The sequence below is a fragment of the Hibiscus syriacus genome, unplaced genomic scaffold (assembly GCF_006381635.1).
Source record: "Hibiscus syriacus cultivar Baekdansim isolate YM2019G1 unplaced genomic scaffold, ASM638163v2 tig00110450_pilon, whole genome shotgun sequence".
NCBI classification, from domain to species: Eukaryota; Viridiplantae; Streptophyta; class Magnoliopsida; order Malvales; family Malvaceae; genus Hibiscus; species Hibiscus syriacus.
The window spans coordinates 4,574,554-4,601,579 of NW_024062743.1; the positions used below are offsets into that span (position 1 = coordinate 4,574,554).

At 33.1% G+C, this 27,026-nt stretch overlaps 1 protein-coding gene across 1 annotated transcript; it reads left to right on the forward strand.

Moving 5' to 3' along the window:
• The first annotated feature begins 1,596 nt into the window (after positions 1-1,596).
• On the forward strand, positions 1,597-4,937 carry LOC120125971 (receptor protein kinase CLAVATA1-like). Its single transcript, XM_039144282.1, has 2 exons — positions 1,597-4,354; positions 4,465-4,937. Exons 1-2 carry the CDS (start codon positions 1,762-1,764, stop codon positions 4,827-4,829), a joined length of 2,958 nt encoding a protein of 985 aa, XP_039000213.1. The 5' UTR covers positions 1,597-1,761; the 3' UTR covers positions 4,830-4,937.
• Positions 4,938-27,026: the final 22,089 nt, after the last annotated feature.

The window sequence follows — 27,026 nt, forward strand, 5'->3', positions numbered from 1 at the left end:
GGTGACATTGAGGGCTGTTGTATAAGCTTTTCATATTTTCATACTCCATTCAATTGAAAGTCGTCATTCAAGGTGTGACTCATTGTAATTCTGAGGGCATTCTCTCGACACTATATTGATCCTTAGATACGTGAAATGCACCGTTTCTTGACTAAAGCGCTTTATAGCAGCACGATCTCTTTATTCATATGCTTATACCTATGGGCAGTGGGCAGACATATGTGTGTAAGGTCTGAGCTGGAACAATTTGAATAGTTCGTTTTGTAAAATTAAAGCTCAGAACAAAGTTTCTTGTTATATGTTTCTCTCATCCTTTACAACGGACTAGCTAGAGAAGCCGCTTGCATTTCGGTAGATTTTGAGAAGAAGATGGGGCGTGAGGATGACTCTTTTGATTTTTGGATAAATCTTAACTGATTCTCTCGACTTGTTTATGTTCACATCACCAATTATTAACCGGAATAAGTTTTCTCGTAGACCATTAACAATTTACCCATTATGGTTTGGGCAAAGAGTCATGATCAGTGAAGACATGACCGTTAACCTATATTTTTTTATGAGTGAAATGAAGAAGTAAGGAGAAGATGCGAGTTTATATGAAGATGATGGTAGAAAAGATCTGTATGTTGTGACTAAGAAATATTTATAATAATTCTTGCTAGCTTTACCAATATAGTATAATTGTGACTATTATTTGTATGTCCTCAAGCTAAATAAATATGATGATCAAATCTTAAATTTTACTCTAGTAAATTATATAGACTTATAGAAAATTTTGTATAACCAGTCAAAGACTATGACACTCATATATATATATATATATATATATATATATATATATATATATATATTAAAAAATAATATAAATAAAATAATCTATCTAAAAACATCATTTGACTTAGAATCGATAATTTTTTGAGGTTATATATATTAATAATAATATATTGATTATTTTATAATAATTCTATAAACTAATAAATATTTTAAACTTTTAATGACGAAAAAAGAAAATATAATGTAAAGATCTATTTGTTTATTTTATCCAATAAAAAAAGGTAAGCAAAAGGAGAAAGTTTGTGCAATGCGAGCAATGGTCCCCTAATTTTCTGGACGGTTCTGATCGGAGAAAAGAACAAAAAGAGTGGACTTTTTAGCTCACATCCAAACCGGAGTCAGAGCCCAAAAGGTCCTTTCTTCGGGAAAGGACATTCACAGCCCTTAATCCTCTTATTAACACAACCCTCAATCTCTGGTTGTTTTTACATTTTTTAAACAGAATATTATTAACAACTGGCTTCCATCCCTGACACCATCGCAGTCTGCATTTATTACGGGGCCAAAGTTTATAGAACCGGCATATCACGCCGTCAAACCACGCTCATCTGACGAATCCCTTACCAGTTAACAGTTTTTAATCCTCCGTTCAGAGTTAACGTTTCAGTCTCTGCCATGGCGGACCCCTCACTTTTGACTCGCAGAAAATACGAGAGCTGACAAGCATTGAAAACTATATAGTAAATTCAACGTTAAATCTCTGAGTCATCTTCCATTTTCAATTGCATGTAATGTACTGTGGGAACCATGGGGCCACTGACTTTTCAGATTTCGTATTTGTTCAATTTCATATCCAAAGCTTGATGCTTTGGGAACTACGATTCTCTTTCGCAAGCCACTGTATACAGAACAACTCTACTTGACGTAGCCACTTCAACTGCATCTGAATCTTCAACCTTTGTTCTGAACAATCGAAGAAACCCAGAAATGAGAAGCTTTTGCAGTTATCTTCTTTTTGTTTTCTCGATTCATGTACTGTTCTCGGTCACCGGCAATGGCTACACAGATGTTGAAGTTCTGTTGAAGCTCAAGTCTTCGATGATTGGACCCAAAGGTTCGGGACTTGACGACTGGGAATTCTCTTCGTCTCCCTCAGCGCATTGTTTTTTCTACGGTGTTGAATGCGACGAGGAGTTCAGTGTTGTTGCTTTGAATGTGTCATTTGCTCCTCTCTTTGGCATCATTCCTTCTGAAATTGGGCTTCTTTACAAGCTCGTCAACCTCACTATTTCGTCCGATAGTCTTACCGGGAAGATTCCGATGGAGATGGCGAATTTAACTTCTCTTAAGACACTCAACATCTCCAACAATGTCTTCCAAGGCAGTTTCCCTGGTGAAATACTTACAGGGATGACTCAGCTTGAGATTCTCGACGCTTACAATAATAACTTCACCGGTGTTCTTCCCATGGAGGTCGTCAATCTCAAGATTCTCAAGCATTTATCTTTCGGCGGCAACTTTTTCAGCGGCGAGATACCGGAGAAATACTCCGAGATTCAGAGCTTGGAGTATTTGGGTCTTGATGGCATCGGTTTAACAGGGAAAAGCCCAGCTTTTTTGTCTCGTTTAACGAATCTGAAATACTTGGCAATTGGATACTTCAACGCCTATGATGGGGGGATTCCATCTGAGTTTGGTTCATTGAGTCAACTCGAGCTTCTCGACATGGCAAGCTGTAATCTAACCGGTGAGATTCCGTCGAGTCTGGGAAATTTGAAACGCTTACACTCATTGTTTCTTCAACTCAACCGACTCAATGGCCGTATCCCTTCTCAACTATCTGGTTTAGTCGGCTTGAAATCGCTTGATCTTTCCATGAATGGACTTACAGGCGAGATACCAGACACTTTCTCTGATTTGCAGAACATTACACTTATAAATCTGTTCAAGAACAATCTCTACGGTTCAATTCCATCATTTGTAGGTGATTATCCTCATCTTGAAGTGTTTCAAGTGTGGGGAAACAACTTCACCTTTGAATTACCGGAGAATCTAGGCCGCAATGGGAAGCTTTATAAGCTTGACGTTGCTTCGAATCATCTAACTGGGTTGATTCCAAGGGATTTATGTAAAGGAGGAAAGTTGGAGACTTTGATTATGATGGAAAATTTCTTCTTTGGCCCACTACCTGAAGAACTCGGCGCCTGTAATTCCCTTACAAAGATTCGTATTATGAAAAATCTTCTCAATGGAACTATTCCAGCTGGGATTTTGAACTTGCCATCGTTGAGTATGATCGAGTTAGGTGACAATTTTTTCTCCGGTGAGCTTCCGTCGCATATGTCCGGTGCTTCACTTGGTCAGTTGAAAGTTTCAAACAATTGGATCACTGGTAAAATTCCTGTGTCGATCGGCAATTTGAGTAGTTTGCAGGTTTTGTCTCTTGAAATGAACAAGTTTTCAGGTGAAATCCCTGAAGAGATCTTTAATACCGAGTTGCTTTCGAAGATCAACATCAGTGACAACAATCTTACTGGTGAAATCCCATCATCGGTCTCTCGATGTACTTCGCTTACGTCAATTGATTTCAGTCGAAACAGTCTCACCGGTGAAATCCCAAACGGGATTGAGAAGCTTAAAGATTTAAGCATTCTCAATTTCTCGAGAAACCAGCTGACTGGTGAAATACCTGGTGAAATCCGTAACATGATAAGCCTTACAACTCTTGATCTCTCGTACAACGATTTCGTCGGCAGAATCCCCGTTGGTGGCCAATTTTTAGTGTTCAACGATAGCTCGTTTGCCAGTAACCCCGACCTCTGTCCACCGGGCCACCTTTCTTGTCCGGCATTGATAAATAAAGCTGGAGGTTCAAGTCATGGTCATGCAGTTTACTTCACTGCGTCAAAGCTCATAATCACAATCATCACGTTAGTCACTGGTTTGTTGTTGATATTTGTCACGGTTTACAGAATTAGAACGAAGAGGCTCCAAAAATCACGAGCGTGGAAGCTCACTGCATTCCAAAGGCTCGATTTTGGAGCCGAGGATGTCCTTGAGTGCCTGAAGAACGAGAATGTTATAGGGAAAGGCGGAGCTGGGATTGTCTACCGTGGTTCCATGCCTGATGGTCTCGATGTGGCGATTAAAAGATTGGTGGGTGGTGGAGCTGGAAGAAACGATCATGGGTTCTTGGCGGAGATTCAAACCCTGGGTCGAATCAGGCACCGAAACATAGTGAGACTGTTGGGTTATGTTTCGAACAAAGACACGAATCTGTTGTTGTATGAGTACATGCCTAACGGGAGCTTAGGAGAAATGTTGCATGGGGCAAAGGGTGCACATTTGCAATGGGAAAGAAGGTATACGATTGCCGTGGAAGCCGCCAAGGGACTTTGTTATCTTCACCATGACTGCTCGCCATTGATTGTACACAGGGATGTGAAGTCAAACAACATATTGCTTGATGAAGACTACGAGGCTCATGTTGCCGATTTTGGGTTGGCTAAGTTCTTGCAAAATACTGGTGCTTCTGAGTGCATGTCCTCCATTGCCGGTTCATATGGTTACATCGCCCCAGGTTTGTATTATAATCCAGACTAATAATTAAGATGAAAAAGAGTATTGTAATATGAAGTATAGGATAACTAACTGACATTGGCCTGGTTATTGTGATGTATTATACAACAGAGTACGCCTACACACTGAAGGTCGACGAGAAAAGCGACGTGTACAGTTTTGGTGTCGTGCTGTTGGAGCTGATTGCAGGGAGAAAACCTGTAGGGGAATTTGGAGATGGTGTGGACATTGTGAGGTGGGTGAGGAAGATCACATCAGAACAACCCGAACCATCGGATCCTGCTTCGGTGTTGGCGATTGTTGATCCCAGGCTAAGTGAATATCCACTAGTGGCGGTCACCCATCTGTTCAAGGTAGCCATGATGTGCGTCGAGGACGAGACTTCTACAAGGCCAGCCATGAGAGAAGTTGTTCAAATGCTCACCAATCCGCCACAATCTGCCCCAATGTCGAGGCCGAGCCTCCTCACCTTTTGATGCTCAATGGCTGATCAATCAAGTTCACGGGCCTTGATTCTAGCCCATAATGTTCATATTAGAATTATCTTCTGCCATTTATCATATATACCAAGAATCTGAACTGGATTTAAACTCTTCATGGCTGTATATACAAGAATCTCATTTGGATTCAATTTCTTCAAGGCAGTAGGTTTTTCTGTTTGAATTATCAGAAAATTGCTATAGTTTTTCAGCTGTTTAATCAAATATAGTTCATGAATAAAATTCACATAAAAAAACTGACAATAATAATAAAGTGCCACGGTTTTTGTTGTAGTGATTGTGGTTTCTCTAGTTGTGAAGAGAATTGTAAGTTGTTGATCAATATGAACTTTTTCCACCACTGTTAAATCATTCGAGTTTTCCTTACTAAAGACCGGAGTGTATACAATATTCATTCACATTTGTTATGTACTCTATGAAATGTCAATTGTATTTGAGACTTGATTAAATTACCAAACAAATGACTTGATCACCATATTTCAAAATATATTTTGTAACCAATTTATATTATGTTTTAACAATGATCGTATTAGAAAATAATATCTTATATATCGATTTAGTATAATTTTATATATCAAACTCCAAATCCACATAAAATATGAGCATATATCAGAATCAGAGAAAAAGAAAAAAAAAATAAGAATTATCATACAACATCATAATAGCTTATCGAAGACTACTGAGTCATCATAATTGTCATCTAAAGTGTTCTAGCAGAGCCAAGACACGTAGTTATTACATTTACATATGATAACTTACACAATCAAAACTGAACATGCATCCACAAGCACATAGACTCGATCATGACTAAACATACCTATCCTAAACGTTCAAAACGCCTCAGATCAATATATTAATCAATGGTTTTTTTTTTCTTTTGAATTAAGGGTTTGCACAAAATTCTCTTTCTCTAGCAAAAACAATACACAAATTCAAAGAAACATTCATCATCGAAATCTTACACAAAATTCTAAATTACAATGAATCCATAAATGAGTTTAGAATTTAGAGTTTAACTTGTACTTGATGATGAAATAAATACTATCAAAATATGAATTTAAGGTTTAGACCACTAACCAGGGTTATTAGATGCCTCTCTTTAGAGCTCTTAGGGTTGACAGTGGTGATAAAGCTAATGATGAAATGGTATTACATCTCTCATTCCTCTAACATAGCGTATAATTTAGAGGTAAAATCATATTAGAACAATGCTATAAACTCCTTTGATAATAATACATATTAAGACGAAACATGTATAATTAGGGGAAAAAATACAAAAATGTGACACTTAGCTATCATTGCCATCAATTTCCACCAATTAGCTTCAAGTGTATAATCAAACAATAAATCCTTTCATTTTACCATTGTTTCTACTTAAACATAGTAAATTCCAAAGTTTACACTTTATCCTTTTAACTTTCAACGTTTATAATTTAGTTCTCAATTAGAAACTGAATCAAATCATAACTTGTTGAACTATTTAAAAGAAAATACAATAAACATTTTCAGAAGATAAAATATATTATTCGATGCTCTATTAGGTTTTTCACCGTAATTACATTTATAGGAGGTATAAAGGTTCTAGAATGTAGGATAACTATATAGGTGACGTCATAACAACCTTCCAGCTCATATAACAAATCTAACAACCTTCATTATGCAAAATAACAGCTCTCTACTCCTCTGGTTCTTCACCATTTGTGACCCGAAATCTTTGTCGAAAGTTTGCAAAGGATGGTTTGGTTAAAGGTTTAGTCAAAGCATCATCAATTTGATGATCAACAGGCACGTAGTTTACACACTTCCTTGCTTACCACCTTCACCCTAACAAAGCACATATCCAATTCAACATGCTTCGTTTTTTCGTGAAACACGGGGTTGGCACTCATGCACTAAGGTTATCACACCAAACAACCAGAACATCAACAGACTGTTCTCCCATATCAAAAAGCAAGGTTTTTGAGCCATACAATATCAAAAACAACATCGGTAACACTATAAAATTTTGCTTCTGTAGTTGAACGAGCAATCGTTTTTTGCTTCTTGGAGCTTCACGATATGAGGTTACTGCCAAGAATTACAAAGGATCCTGATACTGATCGACGATCATCCGTATTGCTTGCCCAGTCTGTTGGGACTGTCGGCGCAGCGGAAACAAAACTCAACGGTCTCACCAGCGATCCAAGTACGTAAAACCGAAATCGGGAGGAAGGGACATGAATACTTACAGCGTGTTCCTTGAAAAACAACAAGGACAGCAGTGAATACTGGTGGTGTAGATCGGTTCGAATCGTAAGCTTCCACGAAATCACGTCTCGGCCTCTACTCAGTTCACCCGATTGAGAGCAATATTTGTTTTTTCTAAAACTGTTTTGAGAGAAAACTGCTGAAGGTTTATATGTGTGTTAAAAAACGGCTGCTAGGCCTAACACACCCTTTTATATCCATTACCCTAATATCTTAGGGTTTTTGAAGTTATTTCGAATTAATAAATAAACTATTATTTAATTAATTCAATTAAATATACATTAAAGACTTATAATCTGAATTATAATCTTTAATGTTTATTTTAAAAATAACTTATTTAATTATTCCGAATTATATATACCAATTAAAAGGGTTGTAATCTAAATTACATTCTTTTAATGCTTACTTACTATATTCGTGATAATTAAAATCATATGTATATCAAATATACATATCTTAACTCTAGATATATTTTAGTAACATACGACAAATTGTTCATTTTTGCTCATTCCAATCCTAGGGTGTGACCCTGTAGGTTCTTGTAACGTTAGTAGTAATTATTAGAACAATTCTAATATTACATACAATGAGTGACATCTAGCAATATATCATTGTAACCTAAGTTACAAAAAAATATGATTCGACATATCATCTTCGTGATTAACTCTTTTATGTATTACATCCTTTTGTCCTTTATATCTAGAATAGGCACAAGTCTTAGAATAGTCACACTTGTATAACCCACACATATCAACTTATTCGAGCATGGCCATGCATTTCTAGTCTTTCTCAATCAAATGGCCTGTGATATATTTCCTATTATGTAGGAAGGACAAATCCTATCTTAACCATATACGCCCCACTACATATATCGAAATACATTCAATAACAGTCTTTATAGTGCAACCAGTTACGAGGCATGTTTAAATGTATCAAAACATACAACAATATATGTTGGGATGACATTGATCTCAAGTATGAGGATCATACATATAGTCATCACCATGAGCAATGTTATGACCGTTACATAATAATCCAAGACATATGCCCATGATGGGTCAATCCAATACATTGTTCTCTAACAATATAATCATGTATCAATTCTGACATCTCTATGTCAATGACAACTCCTTGTCATCAATCAATAACATGTTAGTCTTAAGCGTATTATTATTGTCCATGCCCATATTAATACTTGACTATGGATCTTTTAATAATGTTATTATATGGACTTTATTATCTTTCAGTTTATGTTAAACACAAGCACATAACTGAAAATAATAGTGGCAATGCATTTATTCAATAAAATCGGTAAATAAATATATTATTACAATCATCATATGATTGGTCTTTGGGCATACTCTAACAATCTCCCACTAGCACTAAGATCAATCACTCATATCTAATACCGAGTGACTCAGTGTGACGATCATGCCTCTGCTGTGTAAGAGGCTTCGTCAAGGGATTAGCAATGTTGTCATCCATATGTACTCTGCATATTTCCACATCTCCTCAATCTATGATCTCTCGAATGAGATGAAAACGCCTAAGAATATGTTTGGATCGTTGATGAGATCTGGGTTCCTTTGCTTGTGCAATGACTCCATTATTGTCACAATGGAGTTCTACAGCATCTGATATGCTGGGAACAACCCCTAATTCCAATATAAACTTCTTGATCCAAACAACCTCTTTTGTTGCTTCACTGGCTTCGGCCTCTGTTGTAGAATCAGCTACTGTGTCTTGCTTCGAACTTTTCTAGCTCACAGCACCTCCATTAAGACAAAACACAAAACCTGATTGCGATCGTGAGTCATCCTTGTCAGTTTGGAAGCTGGCATCAGTATAACCTTTTATACAAAGCTCTTCCTCCCCTCCATAGACAAGAAATTTATCCTTAGTTCTTCTTAAGTACTTAAGGATATTTTTAACCGCAACCAATGATTTTCACCAGGGTTTGCTTGATACTGACTCGTTATGCTTAAAGCATACGATACATCTGGTCGAGTACATATCATGGCATACATGATAGAACCAATAGCCGAAGCATATGGAATCTTATTCATTCGTTCTCTTTCTTGTTGAGTTGAAGGATACATTTCCTTCGAAAGAGAAATGCCATGTCTCATAGGCAAAAATCCTTTCTTGGATTCTTCCATACTGAACATTTTCAGCACTTTGTCTATATATGTACTTTGACTCAGACCTAGAAGTTGTCTTGATCTATCTCTATATATCTTAACTCCTAAGATATACACTGCCTCGCCCAAATCTTTCATAGAAAAACAACTACCTAACCAAGTCTTAACAGACTGTAAAGTAGGTATATTATTTCCTATGTCGTCTACATACAAGATTAGGAAAGAAACAATGCTCCCACTAGCCTTCTTATAAACACAAGGCTCATCTTCATTTCTGATAAAACCAAACTCTTTGATTGCATCATTGAAACGAAGATTCCAGCTTCGAGAAGCTTGCTTTAGTCTATAAATAGACCTCTGTAGCTTACAAATCTTTCCAACATTTCCTGGAATGACAAAACCTTCTGGTTGTGTCATATACACATCCTCTTCAAGTTTTCCATTAAGGAAAGCGGTTTTGACGTCCATTTTCCAGATTTCATAATCATGGAATGCAACTATTGCGAGCAAGATCCGGATGGACTTAAACATAGCTACAAGGGAGAATGTTTCGTCATAGTCTACGCCATGAACTTGTCGAAAACCTTTAGCGACTAATCACCCCTTGTATGTTTGTACATTACCATCCATGCCAGTTTTCTTCTTGAAAACCCATTTACACCATATAGGTTTGACCCCTTCAGGTGGTTCAACCAAAGTCCATACTTGGTTTACTGACATGGAATCCATCTCAAATCTCATGGCTTCAAGCCATTTCTCAGAGTCTGGGCTAGACACTTCCTCTTGATAAGTCCTGGGCTCATCTTTATCCATAAGAAGAGCATCTCCATGTGTCGTAACAAGAAATCCAAATCTCTTAGGTGCACGGTGTTCTCTTGTGGATCTACGCAGTGGTTGTGTTTCTAAATCTGTTGAATGCTCCTCAATAACTTGTGAAACATGCTCAACTTCAGGTTCATTTATCTGTTGTTCTTGAACTTCTCCAAGTTCAATATTTCTATGCTTCCCTTTCTTTGAGAGAAATTCTCTTTCTAGAAAAACTCCTGTTCGAGCAACAAACACTTTGTTCTCGTTAGGGTTGAAGAAAATAGTATCCCTTAGTTTCTTTAGGATATCCAACAAATATAAACTTATGAGATTTAGGTTTGAGCTTTTTAGACATATGATGTTTTACATAAGCTTTACAATTCCAAATCTTCATAAAAGACATACTAGGACGTTTCCCAGTCCATATCTCGTATGGTGTCTTTTGAACCGATTTAGATGGAACACGATTTAGTGTGAAAGTGGTTGTTTCAAGTGTATGTCCCCAAAAAGAAGTTGGAAGATCACTATGACTCATCATCAATCGAACCATGTCTAACAGTGTTCGATTCCTTCTTTCAGAAACTCTATTCCACTGTGTTGTACCAGGTGGTGTAAGCTGTGAGACAATCCCACATTCTTTTAGGAGTTCATCAAAATCTATGCTTAATTATTCTCCACCTCGATCTGATCGAAGTGCCTTAATACTCTTGCCTAATTGATTTTGTACTTCATTTTTAAATTCCTTAAACTTTTCAAGGGCTTCAGATTTCTGGCGCATAAGATAAATATACCCATACCGACTGAAGTCATCGGTGAAAGTAATGAAGTAATGGAATCCACCTCTGGCTTGTGTATTTATTGGTCCACATACATCACTATGTATTAACCCCAATAAATCACTTGCTCGCTCACCTTTACTATTAAAAGGAGCTTTAGTCATTTTTCTCAACAAGCAAAATTCACATACATCATATTGTTCGAAAACAAATGAATCTAAGAATCCATCTTTATGGAGTTTGATATGCGTTTCTCACTTATATGGCCTAAACGACAATGCCAAAGATAAGTTTGATTCGAGTCATTTGTTTTTTATCTCTTAGTATTTATGTTATAAATGGTGTTTTCTTGATCCAAAATATAGATACCATTAACCAATTGTGTCGAACCATAAAAAGACTATCGAGATAAAAAGAACAACAATTATTCTTAATATTAATCTTAAAACCAATCTTGTCCAAACAAGAAATAGAAATAATGTTCTTAGTCAAACTAGGCACATAATAACAATCCTTTAAATTTAAATCAAGTCCACTAGGCAAAGATAAAACATATGTCCCTATAGCTAATGCAACAACTCTTGCTCCATTTCCCACTCGTAGGTCCACGTCTCCTTTAGCCAGATTTCTTCTCTTTTGCAGTCCCTGTACAGAAGTAAAATATGAGAACCATAACCGATATATAATACCCAAGAAGTAGATGTTGACAAATTAACATCAATAACTTAAATACCTGAAACAAACGTTCTGTTTGCTTTTTCCTTCTTGACCTCTTCAAGGTAAACAGGGCAGTTTCTCTTCCAGTGTCCGGTCTTATCGCAATGGAAACATTTTCCTTCCTTGATAACTCCCCCTTTGGGTTTCAATGCATTTTCCCTTTTGGTTTGGTCTTACCATTGCCCTTAGACTTTGCCACTACCTTTTTCTTTCCCTATCATTTGTCCTTGTGGACCATCAGAATGGGCTTAGGTCCAACCTTTTTCATGTTACTTTCAGCAGTTCGTAACATGCCAAGTAACTGTGGTAAAGTCTTGTTAATTTCATTCATGTTGAAATTAAGGACAAATTGGCTAAAGCTATCTGGCAACGATTGCAGGATAACATCGGTAGCCAATTCATCTTTGAGAGGAAATCCCAGCTTTTCCAACGTTTGGATGTAGCCCATCATCTTGATGACATGAGCTCCTACAGGAGTTCCCTCTGCCATTTTACATTGAAATAGAGATTTAGAGGTCTCATATCTCTCTTGACGTGCTTGCCCTTCATATATTTCTTTGAGATTTTGAATCATCTCATATGCAACTATGTCCTCATGTTGCTTCTGAAGCTCAGGAGTCATGGTGGCAAGCATTAGACCTCCAACATCTAACATATCATCCATATGTTTCTTGAATTTGTCTTTGTTAGCTCTTGAAGCATTAGCTGCCGGTTCATCAGGAATAGGTTCCTCAATGACATATTCATTCCTTTCCTGTTTGAGAACAATTCTCAAATTACGAAACCAGTCAAGGAAGTTTATGCCATTAAGTTTATCCTTCTCAACGAGTGATCGCAGTGATAAAGTGTTGTTTTCCATTATATCTACAACATTGGAAATATTAAAGTAAGTAAATTTACCGAATTAAAATTTATAAACATGACTTTATTTACAAATTACTCCCACTATTTTATTCAAAATTAAAAACCCTCTTTGTTTTAATTTCAAAAAATTCAACGAAATTTTTTCTAGTTGGTGAGGATCCATAATACATCAATTTCCTAAATCAGCTTTGGCTTTTCTTTTAGGATAGTGATTATTTAGGTAAGTAACACTTTACTAGTTACATCTCATGTAACTCCTCATTTTTGTGAACAACTTTTGTTGAAGTCATCTCATGACTTATCAAAATATTTAACCTCTAGGTTAATCCTATTAGAATAACCTAGCTAAGTTATTACCAATATTTCAACCGGTGGATATCACTTGCTTATTCTTCGCATTTAACCAAGATATATTTATGTGTCAATGCTTTGGCAAAGCCCACACAATATCGATCGAAGCCTTAACGAGGGTAAATATTGGACGATTAAGTTAACTTAGATTATAAAGAGGGATTTGCGTAATTATCTCATCATTGTTCGTTTTAATGTTAGACCCTTATTGATCTCATCAATATTCATTCTTATTTTATCATTTGATGCATTGCTTACATAACAAATATAGTAATAAATAAGATGCAATGGTTATAGCCCAAAATAATGACTAAGGTGGCCCATCCCACACCAATGGGAGAATCGAGAACCCTAAAGCCTAAGACTGCTCTCTAGGTATCTTCTCGTCATTCTTCTGCTCCTTGTGAATCTTCATAGGCTTACAATTTTAAAAGAAACTCGTTTTACATACGAGGGAATAAGATGAGAAAAGAAATACAACAGAGATATAGAAAGGAACGGCTCGCAGACCGTATTTCAAATTAAACCATTATAAAGTGAACAAGGGTTATAACCATGCATGTCAAACACCGTGCAAAACAAACATATCATATATATATATATACACGTTCTTACGCCTTTGGTAATTTTTTTTAATACAGGCCTTCAATTTGTACTACTTATGAGGGGTCAAGGGGAGAAGCCCCTTGCGGGGTCTAGGGACGGCCGGTGGGATTTGTTTTGAAAAATAGTACTTCCGCTTCTATAGAAAAATCTCACGATTTGATAACAGTTATCAACTGAATCATGCTTTTGGGATTTTCAATCTCGAAGGTTTTTCTACATAGGAACAACCTTTGTTCCATTGCCAAACGCGATCTGCTATCGCACTCCCACGGATCATCATGTCAAAAATTGACATATGGATTTCGTAAAATCCTTACAGTAATAAATAGATCAAAAAACAGATTAATAAAATTAACATATTAATCGTCGCGATTATCGATTCGAACAATGATATCATGCATATTTGCCGAAAACGATAAAACTATAACATGTATCTCATACATATCGCATCATCCAAGAATATAACTCGAATTCATATCGTACAAGTGGCTCTAACACCACTGTAGGGACCGTCGGTGCACCCCATGGCGTAACGGAAATAAAACTCGACGGTCTCACCAGCGATCCAAGTACGTAAAACTGAAATCGGGAGGAAGGAACGCGAATACTTATAGCGGGTTCCTTGAAAAATAGCAAGGACAACAGTGAATGCTGGTGGTGTAGATCGGTTCGAATCGTAAGCCTCCACAAAATCAAGTCTCGGCCTCTACTCAGTTCACCCGATTTAGAGCAATATTTGTTTTCCCTAAAATTGTTTTGAGAGAAAACGGCTGAAGGTTTATATGTGTGTGTTAAAAAAATGATTGCTAGACCTAACACACCCTTTTATATCCATTACCCTAACATCTTAGGGTTTTTGAAGTTATTTTGAATTAATAAATAAACTATTATTTAATTAATTCAATTAAATATACATTAAAGACTTATAATCTGAATTATAATCTTTAATGTTTATTTTAAAAATAACTTATTTAATTATTCTGAATTATATATACCAATTAAAAGAGTTGTAATCTAAATTACATTCTTTTAATGCTTACTTACTATATTCGGGATAATTAAAATCATATGTATATCAAATATACATATCTTAACTCTAGATATATTTTAGTAACATACAACAAATTGTTCATTTTTGCTTATTCCAATCCTAGGGTGTGACCCTGTAGATTCTTGTAACGTTAGTAGTAATTATTAGAACAATTCTAATATCACATACAATGAGTGACATCTAGCAATATATCATTGTAACCTAAGTTACAAGAAATTATAATTCGACATATCATCTTCGTGATTAACTCTTTTATGTATTACATCCTTTTGTCCTTTATATCTAGAATAGGCACAAGTCTTAGAATAGGCACAAGTCTTAGAATAGTCACACTTGTATAGCCCATATATTGTTTCTTGATATCTAGAGTAGACTATAATTAACGAATAATTTATGATATCACATATCAACTTATTCGAGCATGGCCATGCATTTCTAGTCTCTCTCAATCAAGTGGCATCTGATATATTTCCTATTATGTAGGAAGGACAAATCCTATCTTAACCATATACGCCCCACTACATATATCAAAATACATTTAATAACAGTCTTTATAGTGCAACCATTTATGGGGCATGTTTAACTATATCAAAACATACAACAATATATGTTGGGATGACATTGATCTCAAGTCTGAGGATCATACATATAGTCACCACCATGAGCAATGTTATGACCGTTACATAATAATCCAAGACATATGCTCATGATGGGTTAATCCAATACATTGTTCTCTAACAATATAATCATGTATCAATTCTGACATCTCTATGTCAATGACAACTCCTTGTCATCAATCAATAACATGTTAGTCTTAAGCGTATTATTATTGTCCATGCCCATAATAACACTTGACTATAGATCTTTTAATAATGTTATTATATGGACTTTATTATCTTTCAGTTTATGTTAAACACAAGCACATAACTGAAAATAATAGTGACAATGCCTTTATTCAATAAAATCGGTAAATAAATATATTATTACAATCATCATATGATTGGTCTTTGGTCATACTCTAACAACCAGAACATTAACAGACTGTTCTCCCATATCAAAAAGCAAGGTTTTTGAGCCATACAATATCAAAAACAACATCGGTAACATTATAAAATTTTACTTCTGTAGTTGAACGAGCAATCATTTTTTGCTTCTTGGAGCTTCACGATATGAGGTTACTGCCAATAATTACAAAGGATCCTGATACTGATCGACGATCATCCATATTGCTTGCCTAGTTAGCATTAGCAAAGGCAAAAACCTTACAAGGTGAAGAACTAGCTCAGAACAGAAGACCATGGCGAAGAGTTCCTCTCAAGTAACGTAGAATTCTTTTATCCGCCATCCAATGACCTTCACATAGACTCTGCATGTACTAAGCAACCGTATGAACACTAATGTTATATCAGTGTGAGAGAGGTAAAGAAGTTCACCAACAATGTAATACCCCAAAATTTGGTTAATGACCAAAATATAAAATTTTAAAGTTTAGTGGCTAAAGTATAAAGTTTGGAAAAATTTAGAAAAAATGTAATTTTCCAAAAGTTTAAGGACCAAAAGTATAATTTTTAAAAATTAGGTGTTTTGACCCCATAAATGAATAACTCAACCCCAAGAATGTCTTTTTGGTGGGAACCAGATTTTTGATCCGAAATTTATGTTAAAAGCTATAAAGTGTTAATATAAATTTATGTTAAAAGTTATAAAGTGTTAAAGTCCGGTAAAAATTCAGTAAATCGAATCAAATAGAAATTTTTGAGAAATTTTGAAGGATGATAAATTGAGCTTAGAAATATCATTTTCACATTTTAAAATGATGGAAAATAATATGGAGCATTGGATTTGAGAATTTATTTCCATGTTCAATTTGAATCATTGGATGAAAATGACAAGATTGAAATTTTTTGGAAAGTTGCTTGGATAAAGTTGTCAAGGGTATAATATTTTGTTCATCTTTGACTCTGGAAGATGATAACCAACATGTGGAAAGTTTCATTAATGGTAAAATTGTCATTTCTCATTAAATGAATTTTAAATTCATTTAAGCTTAACAAATGGCAAATGTACATAAAATTAACAAGAAAATTCATGAAAAATTCATCCTCAAAATCAACCATGAATGAGAACTTCACAAGGTATGGAGGAAAATTTTATTTTTCATTTTGAGCAATTTCCTTTAAATTTTGGATCGAACCGTGAAATAGAAAATTGTTATATTCAAAAAATACTATCATTTGGTACCATTATTGCATACTAATCTTGCTTGAATGTTAAGTTAGGGTTATGTTCATGTTAGGGTTTCATGAATTAATGATGGATTTAGAGGTTATTGATGTTGTAGAATTATTTCGAAGCTTGTGTGATGATCAAAACCACCTAGAAAGGCTATTAGTGATTTTCGGCCTAAACCTAATTTAGGAAAATTTTTAATTTGACGAAATTGAGTTAGATGTTTGACTGTAGAGGTTTTGAAATAATTATTAGAGGTTGATTTCATGCTTGAATCAATTGAAATCAAGTGAAAATCATGGAAATCCACCCCCTTAATATTCGTCCTAAGCATTTGGTAGTGAGAAAAATTATGGAAAAATTATGTATGGGTTGGAAATGATGTAGGAAGGATTCTACAAGCCTTAGAAAAATGTGGGACCTTTTTGTAATTTTTTAAAAGTTAGGGGACATATTCGAACATTTTAAAAAATTTATGGGGTTGATGTGTAAATATTCAATAAATTAATTACTATGCTGGAAATTAATGTTAGAGCGCTGAATTTGATGTTAAAAAGTGAAATTTGACTATTTTGGGAAGTTTTCAAAGTTTGAGTAATAGTTGGCAAATATTGAGAAAGTTAGTGGCTTAAGTGGTAATAATGGAATTTTTTAGGTATTGTTCTGGAAATTTTAATTAAGTTGTTTAAGACTTGAATTAAAGTAAAAGGAAAAAGGACTATTTAGAATAAAATGGAAATGTTGAGATGAATTCTAAAAGAATTCATAATTAGTAGTTAAAAATGAAATGTTGAAAATGCTATGTGAAGTTTTAATGAAATTAGTAAGGGGACTTGAATGGTCAATTTGAAGTGTTAAGGTCAACATAGATTTCGTGACATGAAATTAACATCGAATGAGCATGGGAAGGTTTTTAGAAATTTATTTTCTAGTATGTGCTCATGTTAGTAAGATTCTAACATGTGACTCGAATTGTTTATGTTGTGTAAATGATTTTCATTTAGATTGTGTGTTTGAATTCAAGATCAAGCAACATTAAATCTAAGGATAATTTTAAGGATGAAACATGAATTACTAAGGAAGGTTTACAAGCTAAGGAGACCAAGTGAGTGCATATTTAATTTGTATTTATGATATCGTGTAAACATTGACTTGTGATGAGTCAGTTACAGAGTTACTATTGTAAGAAGTGACTCATAGATGTAATGAAATTTTGTGATTCATGCATATATGATCATTTGGTATGCTAATATAATTAGTGAATAAGCTGAAAATATAAGTTAATGAAATCTTCCCATATTTATGTTTTGAACAGTAAGTTCATAAAATCACCATAAATTCTATAGAAATGATTAGGGGATGATTTTTATGCCGTTGTATTAGTATATCAGTCTAGTTTTGTTTACAACAAACATATACTGATTTCAAGAACTATACAAAAAGATATGAATTTTTTTAATAGAGGACAGATCATAGGACATATCATAAAACAGGGCAGCAGATTCTGTTCAAAATAGCTTTTGTATATAAATTGTACAATATGAACTAGAAAGAGTGACATATATGATTAGATTCGTATTCAATTCTAGTTTCCATTGGTATAAACGGAATAATTTTTAAGTGTGAAATTAATACATAATAATATTTCTTTGAAGGTAGTACAAACTGCCAGAATATGAAATAAAATTTAAAATGTGGTAAAATATGTTATGATACTCTTATTATATATGTTATCTTAGAACGTTTGAAATGAGTCAATGTTATTACATTGGCATGATAAACTATTGTATTTATTATACAAGGAAATACAATATTTATATGTTTAAAAGAGAAAGTAATAATAAGTAAGTGCAGTTATTTATTTAATTATTTTGATCACGAATGACTTGTGATAAGTCAACCTCATAGTATTTTAAAGCATGTTTTTATTTTCATTATGGATTATTTCCGTGATATTTCTATAAAGTTTTATGAATAATTTAGGGTATGAACTATCCATCATGTTATGATATGAAAAGTTGGATATATTGAGATATTGATATCTTTGTTAATTCTATAATGTATAATAATTAATGAAAAGGCCCATTATATGTTGCATTGAGAGTCGTAGGTACAATTGGAATGCCACGAGGTGGAGTGATTATGATTATGATCTGGTACATTTGTGTACATTATGTATAGCACTGTAGGTGCAAGGTATATGATTGCACTTGAAGTGCATAGTCTGATTTTGATGATAGAAATGAAGTGTTTATTGCGTACACTCGTCTGACTCACATACCTTGCATTCTCATTAATATACACTGGGTTATGAACTTGAAAATAAGCTATGAATATGTAATCATGTTGAATGATGTAGGAATAATTGTTGAATAAGTTACACAACTTAAGCATTCAACCATGAGGAAGTTAGGAACCTATTCAACAATCTTGAAAAATTATGGGTTGATTGTTTATTTACTCAATAATTGATGTACAATACTAGAAATTATTGTTTGAGGGATGAATTTGAATTTAGAATGTGAAATTAACCTATTTTGGAAAGTTGGCAAAGTTTAAGTACAAAATGGTAAATATTAAGAAAGTTAGTGGCTTAAGTGGTAATTATGATATTGTTGAGATATTGGGTTGTAAATTAAATGATGGAATTTATTGGGTTTATTTGGGCTTGAATTTGGAGAATTTATGACAAGGGCCTATTATGAATAAAAAGAAAAAGTTAGGATGATTTTTAAAAGAATTGAAAATAATAGTACTATTAAGTATTATTAATTTTTTATAAATGTTAGTAAGGATACTAACATTGTATTTTATGTTTGTATGTGTGAATATGGATGCTTGTGTAGATCGTAATCAAATTCTTGAGACAAGCAAACAAAAAGGCAAAGACACAGTTATGAAATAGTCGGACAACAGTAAGACATAATATTGAGGCATATCATGTGAATTCATTTATTATGTACTTATATGATATGAGGATGACTTGTGATGAGTCAACCTCGAATGTTTTATAAAAAACACGTTTTACTGTATTTTGAAATATTTTTCATAAAGTTTATGAAAATGATTTTACGAATAATTTTAGGGTATGGACTGCCCTAAAACGAATGTATATGTTTCATACAAATTATTATTTATTGATGGTTTGGAATCAATGTTTAACCTACGATTCGGATTTTAAAGCCTATTGTATGTACATGGAGAGTTATAGGTGCAATAATAATATCATAAATACGGTGGTATTGTAATAATACTTTGTGTACTATAGCACTATGTATGTAATTGGCATACTTGGTGTGAGATGGATATCTATCGATTTTAGAAAATGCATTATTGCATTTTCGTAAGAGTACTTTGTGTACTTGAAGTAGTACTTTGTGTACTTGTAGTAGTACTTTGTGTACTATAGCACTTTATATGCAATGATGGTAGTTTTACGAGATTATTATTCTGAAAATGGTTAGTTCCATGTTACAGTGTACCTTGCATTCTCATTTTTCATACATTGGGTTGTGAATGGATATTTTGGAATATACTGATTTATATGTATGCTAGGCATACGAAGTACTGTTTAGCAGGTTATTTGATGGAAACTTGGTTTATCAAGTCAGTTTTGAGTGTTTATATATTATACGGTTTCAAATCATATTTGTTCTTTATCGATATATCTATGTTTTTAATACCTTACTTACTTTATTATGCCTCATTAAGTGAATACTTAGCATGTGATGATTTTCAATCGTAGGTAATAGCGTACCATCGGAGTAAGGAGTGCATCTGACATCGTAAATCAAAAGGTTACCTCATCAGTAACTGTATGACATCTATGTCTACTTTTGATATCACTAGATGACATGTACTAGATATATGATAATGATATGGTATGTATTTGACATATGAGTTATAGTTTTTACTATGCTCGAACTTTAAGGTTATTTTACATACTAATAGTTAATGAACATTTTTATTTTTATTATTATATTAAAATGTTTATTTAAGAAACAAAAATTTTACTGGTTTTCAAGTACAAAAATGTTTTGAAAGTCATGTGACATCCGTGACTCATGTACGAGGACATATACGAGAAATGAGTGTTACATGTGAAGTTTTGATGAAATTAGGAAGGGGACTTGAATGGTCAATTTGATGTGTTAACGTCAACATAGATTTCGTGACATGAAACTAGTATTGAATGAGCATCGAATGATTTTTAGAAATTTATTTTCCAGTATGTACTCATGTTAGTAAGATTCTAATACGTGACTTGAATTATGTATGTTGGGTAAATGATGATCATTTAGATTGTGTGCTTGAATTCAAGATCAAGCAACATTAAAGCTAAGGAGAAGCTTGAGGATGAAAAGTGAATTACTAAGGAAGGTTTACAAGTTAAGGTGACCAGGTGAGTGCATATTTAATTTGTATTTATGATATCGTGTAAACATTGGCATGTGATGAGCCAGTGACAGAGTAACTATGGTAAGAAGTGACTCTTAGAAGTTATGAAATTTTGTGATTCATGCTTGTATATTCATTTGGTATGCTAATAGAATTAGTAAATAAGCTGAAAATATAAGTTAGTGAAATGTTCCCAAATTTGTGTTTTAAAGATTATGTTTAGAAAATCACCATAAATTCTATAGAAATGATTAGGGGATGATTTTTATGCCGTTGGATTCGTATATCAGTAAAGTTTTGTTGAGAACAAACTTATACTGATTTCAAGAAGTATAAAAAATATATGAGTTTTTAATTGAGGATAGGTCATAAAATAGGACAACAGATTTTGCTCAAAACAGCTTTTGTAAGTAGTCAACTTTGAAAATTCACTATAAATTGTACAAGAAGAACTAGAATGGGTTAATTATATGGTTAGATTCGTATTCGAGTATTGTTTACATTAGTATAAACATAATTATTTTTAAGTGTGTAAATTAATATGGAATAATATTTATTTGAATGTAGTGCAAACTGCCAGAATATGAAATAAAATTTATAATGTGGTAAACTATGTATGTTATGATACTCTTATGATATATGTTATCTTAGAATGTTTGAAATGAGTCAATGTTATTAAATTGAAATGATAAACTATGATATTTATTATACAAAGAAATACAATATTTATATGTTTAAAAGATAAAGTAATAATAAGTGCAATTATTTATTTAATTATTCTGATCATGGACGACTTGTGGTAAGTTAACCTCATATTATTTTAAAGTATGTTTTTATTTTCATTGTGGATTATTTCCATGATATTTATATAAAGTTTTATGAATGATTTAGGGTATGAACTTCCCATCATGTTATGATATAAAAAGTTGGATATGTTGAGATATTGACATCTTTGATAATTCTATAACATATAATATAATGACCGAATATATCATCTAACTTTCACAAAATTATAAATTACCCCAAATAATTTTCTAAAGATTGTATAACTTTCCATATATCGTTTCTAGACCATGGTAATTTTTTCACAATTTTTCCTAATTTAAAACCCTAAGGACGAATGCTTTGAAAATCCAAGACTAGGGTATTCATGATTTTTATTCAATTTCAATTTGACTCGAGCATGAATTCAACCTCCTTTCAATATTTTAACACCTCTACAATAAAACCCCTAATCAAATTTCATCAAAACAAAAACTTCCCTAAATTAGGGTTTAGGCCGAAAATCATGGAAGCATTTCTAGGAAGTTTTTTTATCATCATACAAGCTTGGAAACGATTCTACGACCTCAAAACTTCAAAATCCATAATCAATTCTATAAACCCTAATATAAACATAAACCCTAGAATTTGGGATATTTGAACACAAACAATATTAGCATGCAATAATGGTACCAAATGATAGCGTTTTTCGAATAAAACAATTTTATATTTCACGGCTTAATCCAAAATCCAAAGAAAATTGCTAAAAATGAAAAATAAAAGTTCTCTTACCTAGGTCATAAGGAGCATGAAATGGAGCTAAAAATGTCTTGGTCTCATGAAATTTTAGTTAATTTCATGTTAATTTATCCTTTATTTAAGATTAATTAAATTTAAAATTTATTTAATTGAGAAATGACTAATTTACCATTAATGAATCATTATAATTACATCCATACCAAGCCACATAACCCTTATCATCTTTCCAAAGTCAAAGATGAACAAAACAATTCATCCTTTACAACTTTTCCCATGCAATCTTTCCAAATTTTCAATCTTGCCATTTTTTTATCCAACTGTCCAAATTGAACATGGGAATAAATTCTCAAATCCAATGGTCCATGTTATTTTCCATCATTTCAACATGTGGAAATAATGTTTCTAAGCTTAATTTAATAACCTTCAAGTTTTCCCGAAATTTCTATTCGATCCGATTTACCAAATTTTTACTGGACTTTAACACTTTCTATTTTTTAACACCAATTCCAGATCAAGAATATGATTTCAATAAAACCCCAGTCTTAAGGGTAAACTATCCATTTATGGAATAAAAATTCATTTTGGAAAAATTACCACTTAGGTCCCTAAAATTTTCCTAATTTTATACTTTTTCCACTAAACTTTTAAAAAATATGAACAAAATAATGCACCCTTTACAACTTTTCCCATGCAATCTTTCCAAAATTTCAATCTTGTCATTTTTCAATCAACGGTCCAAATTGAACATGGACATAAATTCTCAAATCCAATGGTCCATATTATTTTCCATTATTTTAAAATATGTAAATAATGTTTCTAAGCTTAATTTAATAACCTTCAAAATTTTCTGAAATTTCTATTCGATCCGATTTACCGAATTTTTACCGGACTTTAACACTTTCTAATTTTTTAACACCAATTCCGATCAATAATCTGATTTCAATAAAACTCAGTATCAAGGGTAAACTATCCATTTATAGACTAAAATTTCTTTTTGAAAAAATTACCACTTAGATCCCTAAACTTTTCTTAATTTTATACTTTTTCCACTAAACTTTCAAAATTTACATTTTAGTCTCAAACCAAAATTTTGAAGTATTATAATTCTTCCCCCATTAAGAAAATTCATCCTTGAATTTTCAATATGCACATCAGGTAGACAAATGAATTTACTATTTTTTCATATCATGCTCTCTTTTGCTATTAGCTCTTTTTTCACCTTTGATTTTTCTAACAACTTTAAAAAGTACTAGACCCATAAGTCAAATTCTAACTGCATCTTAATATCTTCATGTATGATAACATGAGAAGGATCTGATCGATACTTTAAGAAACACTTATCATTACTTTAATAAAATATTTTGTCTCTTTTTAAGACTTTTGTTGATCGACACCTATCTTGAGATTATTTTCAATAATCTTTACCTGTGACAAATTCCATTGTAACTCGTTCCTATTCCCACTGAGGGATGGAAATTGGTTACCACAATTTAGAAGGCACTTGATGTTTTAGTTTAACTTGTTGTCATATCATGCATTTAGAAACAAACTCGGTAATAGCTCTTTTCATATCTGTTCTAATATCGACTTGTCATTGATAATATAAGTATCCATCAAACTTAACTTCTATGCCTTTGGTTTTACTTTTTCCCACTCGTTCTATCTTTGAAAAACACAACAATTTTCATCTTTTCTTTGAAGATTCTTTACTTGATTTAGTAACACAGGCTTTAACTTTAGTTCTACAATCAGAGCACCATCTTTCCTTAGAGATAATTACGTATTCAAAGTTCCCATAATAGAATTATCTTTCAACTTATTCGTATCGGCCATCACATTAACCTTTCCTAATAGTAATCGAAAACATATAATCATTTTTCAAGGAATTTAATCCATTTCCTCTATTTTCACTTCTTTAACACATACTTTTTACTTTTGATATCCATATAGATATAACGTCACTCACCATGTAGATAGTGGTGTTATACAACTATTGCCAACTAGAAATCATGAGTTGGATAATTTCTTTCATGATTCTCTAGTTTCTTTGAAGCATAAACCTTAACTTTTCCTCTTGCACAAGTACGCATCTCATACCATTATGAGACACATTACTATAAACCACATAATATTTTCCATATTCTGAATGCACTGACGTTGGAGCTTATGTCAATTTGCTTTTTAACATCTTGAAGTTTTATTGGCACTTATCAGCCAAACGAATAGTGTTCCTTTTCTCAATATCTTGGTCAAAGGAAGAAAACCATCGAAAAGTTCTTTATGAACCTTCAATAGTAACTAGTAAATCCCAAGAAACTTTGAATTTCAAAAACACTCTTTGGACTTTATCATTCGACTATGGCTTGTACTTTCTTGAGGTTTATTCTTATCCCCTCAGTTGAGATCACATGGCCAAGGAATACAACCTTAGACATCCAACATTTACACTCGATCAACTTAGCATGCAATTTTTATCCCGAATAGTTGGAAGCGCAGTATAAAGACATGCATCGTGTTCTTCCCTGGTCTTACAACAAATCACAATAACATCAATGAACACTACCACCAATTAATCCAATTATAACTGAAATACTCAGTTTATCCAACCCATAAGTGTCACAGGAACATTCGTTAAACCAAACGACATTATCACAAACTCGTAGTGTTCATATCGAATTCTGAAAATTGTCTTAGGAATATATTCTTTCTCATCTTTAACTAATAATATCCCGATAGGAGATCCGACTTGGGAGATACCAATGCACCCTTTTAACTGATAACAAGATTATCAATCCTCGGAAGAGGATACTTATTCTTCTTTGTTACCTTATTTAACAGATGATAATCCATGCAAATTGCATAGACTCGTCTATCTTTTTCACAATAACAATGGTGCATCCCATATGACACGCTTAGTCATGTAAATCACCGGTCTTAACAATTCTACTAACTATGCCTTTAATTCTTTAAGCTTAGTCGGAGCCATTCGATACGGGGATATAGAGATAAATGCAATACCTGATAACATCTATATTTCAATTTCTACATCTTAATCTAGAGGTAATCCATGTAACTTTTGCGGATACACATTTGGATACCCTCAAATAGTTGGAATATCTTCAAACTTAACTAAGAAAGTTTGAGTATCCACCTTATTTACTAAGAAGGTTTGATAAACTACTAGCAATAACTTTATAGCAGTTGATGCTAAAATCACATTAGAAAACAAATTTACTCTTTTTCCCTTCCACGAATATCTTGAAACTTTTCGAACTCTATAAAATTCAATCGCTCTAAGAGGTAATTCATTGCAACATAGTAAGGGGTAATCAATCTGTTCCAAAAATTACCTTTGAAAGGTAATTCTATCAAGTCTATTATAAATAAACACGTCGAATCCTTACTAAACTATAACTGTCTACAAATACGATTTACCCTCGCACTCTGGCCTAAAGGGTTAGTCGCACACATATCACTTAGTATCAATTCTATTAGAAAATAAATATTGTTCTTATGCATGAATAAGGGTTTTCTTAAACTTACATTAGCACTTCTTATTGTGTTGATTCATCATCTTATTAGAGTAAATAGTATAATTGTAGCTAGTGTTTTACTATCATTATTAGCTTATTTTTTAACCTCTTGCTTAGTCACGTACTTTAAACCATCGATTATACACATCTTATACATACAATATATCTATTCACCTTAATGAGTAAGGAGTGGCATCAATCGAACCTTACAAATACCATATCAGTAATAATGACATCATAGTGGCATGTATACACTTTTTGACTCAAATAAAGTTTGGTTTAGTCTTAGAATCGGTTAAACCTGCAACTCTATACCAATAAATGTAACGCCCATTTCCCATATATTTCCCCTTACACAAGTCACAGATGTCACATCAAATAATCAAAACATTTCTTAACCTAAAATAGGTAAAATCTGGTTTCTTTCAGAAATTCCATATTTCTACATTCAATATAAAATAAGTAAATAGGGAAAATAAAAATATAACATTTCATCTTCTGTTTCAAATTCGATTTCAGGCAGTAAACGGGGTTTTTTACTCTATTCCATATAATAAATAAAGTTATATCGTTTAATTCTCGTTTAAAGTAATAATTAAAGCATAGTTTAGTATCATAATATTTTTACATATTAAATTATATTTGATATTGATTATATTAATAACCTGCATGCGTTCCTTATTTGTATACATGTCAGCTAGAAACTTTATAACACTATAGGATGTCATCACTGTACTTGTAAGTATCCCCTTTATGATATTAATAGTTTGTAGGTGTTCCTTATTCGTATACATGTCATTTAGAAACTTTAGAATATCGTAAGATGTCATCATTATTACCTATAATTATCCAAGCTTAGCTCCTTACTCCTCTTGCTTTCTTTTACCCACATGTGAAAATCATCACTCGCTAAGTATACACTTAGTGAGGCA

Excerpts from the sequence above, each read along its gene's own strand:
- LOC120125971 (XM_039144282.1), top strand. The coding sequence starts at position 1,762 with ATGAGAAGCTTTTGCAGTTATCTTCTTTTTGTTTTCTCGATTCATGTA. Across the intron at positions 4,355-4,464 it reads ATATGGTTACATCGCCCCAG|AGTACGCCTACACACTGAAG; the intron begins GTTTGTATTATA and ends ATTATACAACAG.